The sequence below is a fragment of the Suricata suricatta genome, chromosome 14 (assembly GCF_006229205.1).
Source record: "Suricata suricatta isolate VVHF042 chromosome 14, meerkat_22Aug2017_6uvM2_HiC, whole genome shotgun sequence".
In the NCBI taxonomy this organism is placed as follows: Eukaryota; Metazoa; Chordata; class Mammalia; order Carnivora; family Herpestidae; genus Suricata; species Suricata suricatta.
In genome coordinates, this window is record NC_043713.1 from 49302766 (window position 1) to 49313213 (window position 10448).

Genomic DNA, 10448 nt, shown 5'->3' on the forward strand with positions numbered 1-10448 from the left:
AATGAGAGAGAGAGAGAGAGAGAGAGAGAGAGAGAGAGAGAGAGAGAGAGAGAGAGAGAAAATCTTAAGCAGGCTTCATGACCTGAGCTGAAATCAAGAGTCAGATGCTCAACCGACTGAGCCACCCAGGCACCCTGCACGCTGCCATTCTTCTGCCTTATTTCCAATTTTGAACAATTTTTCTTAACAATGTAAATATTATTGCTTATGTATTCTTTTGCAGCTTGGTTTGTTACACAGTATAGTTGGTGAGATTTAGCCACATGAATACATGTTCTAATTCATTAATTCATGACTGTGTTGATCTCTGTAGGCATATCACAATTTATCCATTCTCCTGAAGAGTATTTAAGTTGCTTCCATGTTTTGCTATTACAAACAACTCTTCTACATTTTGTCAATCATTTTGCCTCTTTAATCAATATTTGATTCTTCCCTTGTTCTTTTTAAAAAATGTTTTTATGTTCTTTACTTAATTTTGAGAGAGAGAGAGACAGCGTGAGCAGTGGAGGGTCAGAGGGAGAGGGAGATACAGAATCTGAAGCAGGCTCCAGGCTCTGAGCTAGCTGTCAGCACAGAGCCCGATGTGGGGCTAGAACCCGTGAACCATGAGATCATGACCTGAGCCGAAGCCAGAAGCTTAACTGACTGAGCCACCCAGGCACCCCCCTTGTTCTAAGACTATGCACAGAGCTATAATTATAGATACAAGATCTTATAAATCTTATAGTAAATAAATCTTATATTTGATAAATATCTTCCAAGCCATCATAAACCTTTTTGTTTATCTACTATTTACCATATATTTTGGTCCTGATTTTACTTATTTTTTAAAATTTTTATAATAGATGATCCTTTTTTAATGTTTCTTTATTTTTGAGAGAGAGAGAGAGAGAGCAAGCACATGTGAGTGGGTTAGAGGCAGAGAGAAAGAGAGAGCAAGAGAGCGAGAGAGCGAGAGAGCGAGAGAGAATCCCAAACAGGCTCCATGCTGTCAGTGCAGAGCCCTACATGGGGCTTGAGCTCACAAACCATGAGACTGTGACCTGAGCTGAAATCAAGAGTTGGCTGCTTATCCAACTGAGCCACCCAGGCACTGCTGGCCTTGATTTTAAACAGATTTACTATAAGTGACTATTTTCCTCTTTTCCCGTATCAATTACTGGTATTGGATATAAACACCCAAATTCAAAATAGTAGTTTCCTTTTGAGAGGACAGAGAAGTGGAAGGGACAGAGTGGGAGTTTCACCTGTTGTAGGTAATATTTATTTTTTAATATAACTGGTAGGGGCGCCTGGGTGGCTCAGTCGGTTAAGCGCCAGCTTCGGCTCAGGTCATGATCTCACGTTTCGTGGGTTCGAGCCTCACGTCGGGTGCTGTGCTGACAGCTAGCTCAGAGCCTGGAGCCTGTCTTCGGATTCTATGTCTCCATCTCTCTCTGACCCTCCCCTGCTCTCAATGTCTCTCTCTGTCTCTCAAAATAAATAAAAGACATTAAAAAAATTTAAAAAAAAACTTAATATATAACTGGTAGGTACATGGGATTTATACCAAAGAACTTCTGTCTCCTGCCCATTTGGTTATATGACTATATAATTATCAGTTAAACTAGATCTCCTTTGAATGTGACATAGGCAATAATAATTATTTAAGAACAACAGGCATAAACTGGGAACTCTCCTAGGCAGAAGGAAACATATGTATAGTAGATTATAAACAAAATGGCCACAGTATTTTGTGGTTTCTGCCATCAAGAGATAGGGTCTATTTTTCCAGTCTATGAATCTGGGCTTGGTCATGGGTCTGTCCTCAGTGAATTTCCATGTAAACTGGCAAACGTGACCAAAGTGCAGACTTGAAATGTGCTTGTAAATTAAAGCTTGTCTGCTCTTGTAGTTGGAAACCTATTGACCTACCATATGAACATTTGTGTATCTCCTTTGGAGAAATGTCTATTCAAATCTTTTGCCCATATTTTAATTTTATTATTTTTATAATGTTTATTTATTTATTTTGAGAGAGAGAGAGAGGGAGAGAACATGATTGGGGAAGTGCAGAGAGAAAAGGAGAGAGAGAATCCCAAGCAGGTGCTGTACTGTCAGTGCAGAGCCAGACACAGACTGTGAGATCATGATCTGAACCAAACTCAGGAGTTGGCTGCTTAACAAACTGAGCCACCCAGTTGCCCCATGTTATTTGTTTTCTTTTCTTATCATTGAGTTGTAAGAGTTCTTAATATATTCTAGATACTAAACCCATATCGGATATATTATTTACAAATATTTTCTCCCATTCCATGTGCTTCCTTTTTATTTTTGGAATAGTGCCCTTTGAAATATGAAAATATTCCATTTTTGTGAAGCCTAATTTGTCTATTTCTTTTATTTATTTATATATTTATTTATTTTGTATTTGATGCCATATCTAAGAAACCATTGCCTAATCCAAGATCACTAAGATTTATACTTACGTTTCACCTAAGAGACTTATATATTTAGTTAATGGGTTTAGGTCTCTGATACATTTTGAGTTCATTATTGTATATGGTGTGAGGTAGGAGTCCAACTTCTTTCTTTCAGAGTTGGATATCCAGTTATCTCAGTTCTACTTCTTGAAAAGACTGTTCTTTTCCCCCAGAGAATTATCTTGGCATCTTTGTTGAAAACCCACTGACAGCAAGTGTAGGGTTTATTTCTGGATGCTCAATTCTTTCTTTCTTTTTTTTTTTTTTAATAGTTTATTGTCAAGTTGGTTTCCATATAACACCAAGTGCTCTTCCCCACAAGTGCCCTCCTCCATGTCTATCACCTGCCCTGGACTCTCAATTCTATTCCATTGATCCACATGTCTATCCCAAGTCAATACCACACTGTCTTGACTGTTGTCCTGTGGAGAAAGTTTTGAAACTGGGAATTGTGATGGTCCAACTTTGTTCTTCATTTTCAAGATTGTTTTGGCTATTCTGGGCCCTTTGCATTTCCATATAAATTTTGGGATCAGCTTGCCAATTTCTGCAGAAAGGAAACTCAACAATCTACAGATCAATTTGTGGAGTATTGCCATCCTGACAATATTAAGTCTTCCAATCCATCAGTGTGTCTTTCCATTTATTTAAATATTCTTTAATTTCTTTCAAAGATGTTTTTTAGTTTTCAGTGTACAAGTCTTCCACTTAAAAATTTTTTTTCATAAGAACTCCCTCTCTCTCTGACCTCCCCTGCTCATGCTCTGTCTCTCTCTCTCAAAAATAAATAAACATTTTAAAAAGTTTTAAAAAGGGAGGGGATACCTGGATGGCTCAGTCAGTTAAGCGTCTGACTTCAGCTCAGGTCATGATCTCACAGTTAATGGGTTCGAGCCCCGTGTCAGGCTGTGTGCTGAGAGCTCAGAGCCTGGAGCCTGCTTCAGATTTTCTCTCTGCCCTCTCTCTCTACCCTCCCCCGCTCATGCTCACTCCTTCTCTCTCAAAAATAAACATTAAAAAATTAAAAAAATTTTTCATAAGCAATTTGTTCTTTTTGATGCTACTGTGAATGCAATTGTTTTCTTAATTTCAGTTTTGGTTTGTTCAGAGTGTATAGAAATACAACTGATTTGTATATATTGATCTTGTATTCTCCAACTTTGATGAATTATTTATTAATTTTTATAGTTTTCTGTGTGTATGTATTCCTAGGACTTTCTACATACAAGATCATGTCATCTGTGAATAGTTTTACTTTTTCCTTTCTGTGTGATTGTATTTTGCAGGAAGATTTTGTTCCATGAAACTCTTTTTTCTTGTGTGGTGCTCTCTAAAAGAGGAAATGAGTGCCCCTTGTAGAATTCTGCTTGCCTAAATCATGAGGAAAATCACCACCTTCTTCCCCATGATTAAAATCTATATATTTATATTAGTATTCTAAAAGTTAACAACTCTGAAGTTGCACATGAAGACATTTTAAAAGAATATTTGAATCCCCTTTCAAATGTGTACTATATCTTAAATTAGCTCCCTTTGTTTTCAAAATGTTTTTTTTGAATTACTTTTCAAATGTATGCTCTTACAAATTGGTTTCCTTCTAAGTGCAAGGGTCTCCCTCTCTTAAAGATCTCAAAATGATTTCTGAAAAAGTACTACATGCCAGGGACTCTTGTGTTATATTTTAGGTATCAAAAAGAAACCCATAAACTGATGTAGAAGACTTCAGATGAGGTAGTCACCCAGCTCTGGTTGGTGGATTCTCTCCTACCCCTATCTTCCTGAAAGCATAGCTTTTTAGTAAACAGTAAAAGACATAGTTTAAAAAGTCTGTGGTCTTTTTCCATAAGAACCTCTTATGGTCCCAAATGCCCTGACACAGACACGTCCATAAGGTGCAGATAATCTTTACACAATATCAAGCAAGTCGCTCATCAGCACAGCTATGTTAATTCCTATAATCCTGTTTCAGTTCAGATGGGCTGTTGTGCAATAGAGCACAGAGCTGCAGAATCTCAGTGGCTTGTAAGCACAAAGGTTTATTTTTCACTCTGTGCTGTGTCAATTACAGTTTGCGTGGAGGGCCTGCTACACATTTTGCTCAGGACAATGCAGCCTCCACTATATGGAACAGAACTAGTTCTGCCATCAGGGGAAAGGGAACATGAGAAATCCTTAACTGTTCTTTAGGCTTCCTCCAGAAGTGAGACACATCACTTTGAAGATTACCACGTCAACTTCAAGGTGCAGGGAAGCCCCATCCCACATGTGTCCCCATCAGAATATCACTGAGTAGTTCTAATGACCTGAAGACACTGCCTCTGAAGACACTACAAGAAGGAGGAAAAGGAAAAGGAACATTTACTAAATCGCCAATTTAGCAATTGTTCATTTTACCTAACTGAAAACTCACTCAAGGTCAAAAGGCTGGAATTTAAACCCACATCACCCACCTCCAAATTTCATGGGCACTTCCTTTTACCATGTTAATTTCTTCTTTGCTAGACTGTCCTGATGTACCTGAACTGCACACAAAAGTACATGAGGCCCTCAAATTGGTCAACGTGTCCCATGAGCAATATGCCCAGATTCTCCAGATGAGCCAGCGTCACCTGGAGGACACCACATATCTGATGGAGAAGATGAGAGAGGAATTTGGCTGGGTGGCTGATCTGGCAAACCAGACCCCAGGAACTGAGAGCATCTTCAACTCCATAAAGGTAATGGAGAGACCCCGGAACTGATGGGGAGATTACGTGTGCATACATTGATTTTTTTCTGTTAATTCTGCCTTTAAAAACAAGCTGTAGGAGGATATTCAAATTTCCTTCGTGATTGTATTCAGGCTGACCTGCTACAATGTAGTGCATGGTCCTTAGAAACAAGAAATTCTATAAAGAACACCAATTTAAAATGCAGAATATTTTCTAATCCAGACATGGCCAATTCTGCTTAGAGCTATAGGAATATAATTAACTTATACAAGTAACCTTGAAGAAACTTGATCAATGAAGTTTTTGAGAGATAGGAGTTCCAGGTGAAGCAACAAAGTTCAAATGCTGACCCTAATACTTAGCAGCTGAGTAAGTTTGGGAGCATTCTGTACCCTTTCTAGGTCTGTTTTTCCACCTGAAAAATGGAAATAGTAATAGCTCCCTCAAAATAGATATCTGTAAAGCCATTAGTAGAGGTTCCTTATTCAAAGGAAGAGCTTTGTAAGTTATAGCTCTCAAGAGTTTTTGAAAGAAAAAGCTGCTGACTTACCTTGAGAATTATGTTCACATCAAAACATAGTGCCATCTTAAATTGCATTTTATACCATGTTTCCCACGTTCAATCAATAGCTCCTGTTGCATAACATAAATCCACGACTGAATTTCTCTTCTGACCAACTCCTCCTACCCTCACCTCCACAATAGGCAGTATGTTAACAAACAAAACACCAGGCTAGTCACTCCTGATGAGGTTAGTATCAATGGGTTCCTAAAAAGACCTGGATACAAAAATCCCTGGGCAGAGCAACTGAAGAAGCAATGCTTTGTGCAGCGTATGCTGTAGTGTGCCACTCAGATTGCCAAGAAGCCTCTTACCAACTGTGGCTGGTGCTGCTACTAACTGCTCACTCCTACCCCAAGGTGTTGCCCCGGGGGCCACTTAAGAGCTCCCGGCTGCCTCCAGCTGAGGCCAGAGGTCACCTGAAGCCAATCCTAGATTAGCTGCTCCCTCTTGTCTATGTTGCTTGCTAATCCCCCAAAAAGTGTCACCTGAAGGCACCCTTAATCAATCACTTGCGTCACAGTCTCAGGATCCATTTCCAGGAAACCTGACTTATGTGACATTCTGTGTCCTAATACTTTTTCTCTTTCAAACTGTGAAGTTGTGGCTCATGTGTGGTTTGAGACATAGGTTTAGAGTGTCACATCCGGCACATTAAACAAACAAAACAGAGTAGGGCAGACTAGAGGAGAAAATATAAGTGCATTGTACTTAACAAATCACATGCAGATATCATGGAACTTTTATTTCCATTGCGTGTGTGTACATGTGTGTAAATATGCATTTATGCATATATACGTAAGATGTGTATCTTTGAGTCATGATGTAAAATGTTGACCACAGTCCAACGGTTCTGAAAGTCACTCTCTCAACCTGGCTGATTCTCTGATTTATTTCCTTCATTAGCTAGAACATACTCTAGAAGAGTAAAATAATTCAATATACTTGATCATCCTCACAAATACAGACTATTGGCTAATGAGGAAAAAGTCTTGTCTTGAATAAAATCAAAAGAAAAATTTGAGCAGTGCTTTCAATCTTTGGAAAGTTACAGCCGAGAGTTAATTGCTTTCATTATCATATTTTCCATTCTATGCTTCAGTTTGCTTCCATTCTAGTGTCTCTGGGTAACACTGATAGATTTACCTAAAAGTCTTTATATCGATAACAAAAGCAGTTCTGTATAAAAATCTCCATATAAAATAAAATTACGGTTTTCAGTGATACATTCTTCTAATAATCATCGTCACTAACGAGTGCTTACTATGTGTCAATGTTCTAAGGACTTTTTCCACACACCAGATTGTTTAGTACTCTCAGTGATCCTATAAGGTATTATTTTTCACATTTTTCAGGTGAGGCACAGAGAAATTAAACAACTTGTCTGAGGTCACCCAGCTAGCAAGTGGTAGAAGTGGGGTTTAAACCCAAGCAGCATTCCTCCAGAATTGCTGGACTTAGCCACTTTGCCGAACTACCCGTGAAAGTTCTTTTTCTCAACACAGCTCTTATTTTATCATGTAACAGAGTGCAAAGCCGTAACACAGCACGCATTGAAGAGGCATACGCGAGTTCTGGCAAGTAAAAAAACTGATACCCCTTAGGTTGTAGTTACATGGTGTTTGCTTTATAATTATTTATTAAACCAGACAGGATGCTTTATGCAGTTTTTATGTGGGTTATAGTCACCAAAAGGAAAAGGACAGGGAGAAATCATGTTAGCTATTTCTTTATAAACTAGAATTAAGAAAGTATCAGTTTTTATTTGGCTTCTTAATAGTCTGCTTTAGTTTTGTTTTTTTTTAATGAGGGGGTTATTTGAAGACATTTTTTAAATAGTTCTCTTAAGGTTACATCAACTTGCATGTCAGTACAATTTCATTTAAATTATTAAAATCAAAGTATACGCACTTAAGAATTCACTGAGTGACCACCATGACTCTCAGATGACTGGTTCTCATCAAAATCACATATACAACCATAGACTGTAAATTTCCTAGGAAAATTCAGTACGAAACTTGGTGCATCACATTAATAGTTGTGACTCTGGCAGTAGCGCTCACCAAATATTCTGTCTGCTCACTCCTATTTTCTAGCTACTCCTGCTGTTAAATGGTGCCATGTGGCAATTTCTGGCCAGTGAAGTGTGAAGACAACTGAAAGGGTTATTTCTAGTCTGAGATAGTGCAGGACTTATGCAGTCTCTGTCTCTGTCAGGGCCACAAAGAAAGCCATGCCTCATGCCGTGAAATGACATGCCACTGTCAGTCAGGGTTCTGACCGTTGGAGGCTCCGAAATGGACATGTAACATGAGCAAGAAGTAAACGTTTGTTGTATGAGGCCACTGGGATGTTGGGGCTACTCTGTTACCTCAGCACAACCTCGCCTATCCTGACTAATGTGGTATTAAGTTAATCCTGAATGTGCATTGGGGGTTAGTAATCTATTACCATACAATCCTTCTTCTTAGGTGGTTCCAGATGTTCGTGAAGGGAATTTTTCCAAACAAAATGAAACAATGATGGATGTGAGCATTCTGCCTTCCCCCAGTTTCACATTGGAGATCCCTCCTGAAGAAAGTGCTGAGAGTTCTAACTTGATTAGCTACATGCTGGAGAAAACTGTGCAGCATTTTAAGAAACATTTTTAAAATTGGTAAGCAGAGTTCCTGGGTTAGACATGCCTTGTTGATAGGAATAGATGATCCATAAAAGGGAAAAATAAAACTAGTTTTAAAATACCTGGAAAATATGTTCAATCTCATCAATAATCAGAGACATAAAAACTAAGACAAGATAGCATTATATGCCTATCAAATGTGTAAATGAAAAAAATACAAAATCGTGATAGGAGTGTGATGAAATTGGAATTCTTATATGTTATTGGCAGGAACACAAACTGTTGTTGCCATTTTGAAAATAGCTTTTGGAAAAACAATTTGAGGGGTACCTGAGGGGCTCAGTTGGTTGAGAGTCTGACTTTTGGTTTCCGCTCCGTTCATCATCTCCTGATTTCCTGAGTTTAAGCCCCGAGTAGGGCTCCGTGCTAGCACCACGGAGACTGCTTGCAATACTCTCTCTCCCATTCCTCTCTGCTCCTCTCCTGCTCGTTCTGTCTCTCTCTCAAAACAAAATAAAAACTTAAAATAATAAAAATAAAGAAGCCCCCTACCCAGCCCCAAAATTGTATTTGCAAAATTATTTAAAATAGTTTAATTAAAAAAAACAATCTTAATGTCTAAAAACAAGATAATGGGTAAGTAGGTTGCAGCTTAATATCTTCTAAATTAGTGGCACAATATAATTTCCATGTAACATTCTCTTTGGGTAATAAGATCACTTTTAAGAACAATTAAATTTTAATTCTAAATTATCATTGATAAGAGATATTATTAGTAGGTCAATGTATACTTAAGCTAGGTATTACAGGATTCGCTGCCTGTCCCTTTAAATTTTGGAGAACTTTTTTTTCAAGTTATAATAGTCAAACAATCAATATCTTTTTAGCATCTACTAAGTGAAGGCACAAACCCAGGTACAGTGGAGGAGAAAATGATAAATTTGACAAGATTCTTTCCCCAATGAGCTCGCTATCCAGCAGGGGATGGGGTGGGGGTTACAAAACATACACACAACAATGACACAAGGTGGCATGTAGCTAGTCCCAAGGCTGGGAGCCTCTGGGAATTGAGGAGAGGATACTTCACTTTCCAGAAAAGGAGAAACTTCTCCGCTGGATATATTTCCTTTTTCCTCTTCCTTTCCCCCTGGCCTTCTATCCCCTTCCCTTTGCTCCTTCCCTCCACTCTTTCCCTCCACCTCCCTTCTTTTCCTTAAAAAATATGGATTTCCATTGTTTTATTATATATTAATTTTTTCAAAAGCCAAGACCATTTACTGTATTACACATTCTGAACTTTATCCCAAGAAAAAAATATACTGTCTAAAATTATTCATTAATATTTTGATGATTGCTGCTTTTATTTTAAAGGTAAGGAGACCTGATACATCCTACACCTGGCAAGTAGAATTACCTCTTCAGGTACCTCTGAGACCTAAAATCCCAAGTGTATAAAATAATGTAATAAATGTAAGACCAGGAAAGCATGTCAGTTTTATATTATGAAGTACTGTTAATTTTATGTTGGATGGCAGATTAATAGCTATTCAAATTGAGTTAAAGTAAAATTCCTTTTTTAAAAAAAATCACATGTTGGAAAAAGCCTAAATGTCCATCACCTGATGAGTGGATCAAGAAGATGTGGTATATGTAAGATTTAATAGATGGAGGCAGAGATGGGAGGAAAGAAAGAGACCAGGTTATGGAGCCAAGAAAGCCTTTATTGGGATCTGTGATTCCCAGGGGAGGTCCCATGACCCCGGGAGTGGGGAGTCAGGGAAGTCGCACCTGATAGGCGATGCACGGGGGGTTTTATGAGTGAGGGGGTTCTGGGCTTGATCTTGGGAGGACAGATTATCAAAGAAGGGCATTTCAGGGACGTGGTGGGATGGAATAGGTTGCCTTCTCTGTCAGGGTGATGGGAAGCTGGAACTTCATGATTGGCTGTTTCCAAATGGGGCAGGACATCCCAGGACTGCAAGTGAGGGGTGGGGGTCGTCTGTACACATGTTCTCCTCCAGTCCCCAGAGAAATGGCCACTCAGTCGCCATCTTAAGGTGACTCTTACAGTATATATATATATATATATA

General features: G+C 38.7%; 1 protein-coding gene across 2 annotated transcripts in view; it reads left to right on the top strand.

Moving 5' to 3' along the window:
* CLUL1 (clusterin like 1) overlaps positions 1-9793 on the top strand; it is a 28497-nt gene extending 18704 nt beyond the window's left edge. The window contains exons 6-8 of one of the 2 annotated variants that reach the window (XM_029922651.1): positions 4968-5182; positions 8210-8394; positions 9730-9793. In XM_029922651.1, the coding sequence (XP_029778511.1) occupies positions 4968-5182; positions 8210-8389 (395 nt within the window). In that variant the 3' untranslated portion in view covers positions 8390-8394; positions 9730-9793. Of the gene's footprint in view, positions 1-4967; positions 5183-8209; positions 8418-9729 lie in introns of those variants that run through there. The other variant, XM_029922650.1, reaches the window with a different exon arrangement.
* The last annotated feature ends 655 nt before the right edge of the window (positions 9794-10448 follow it).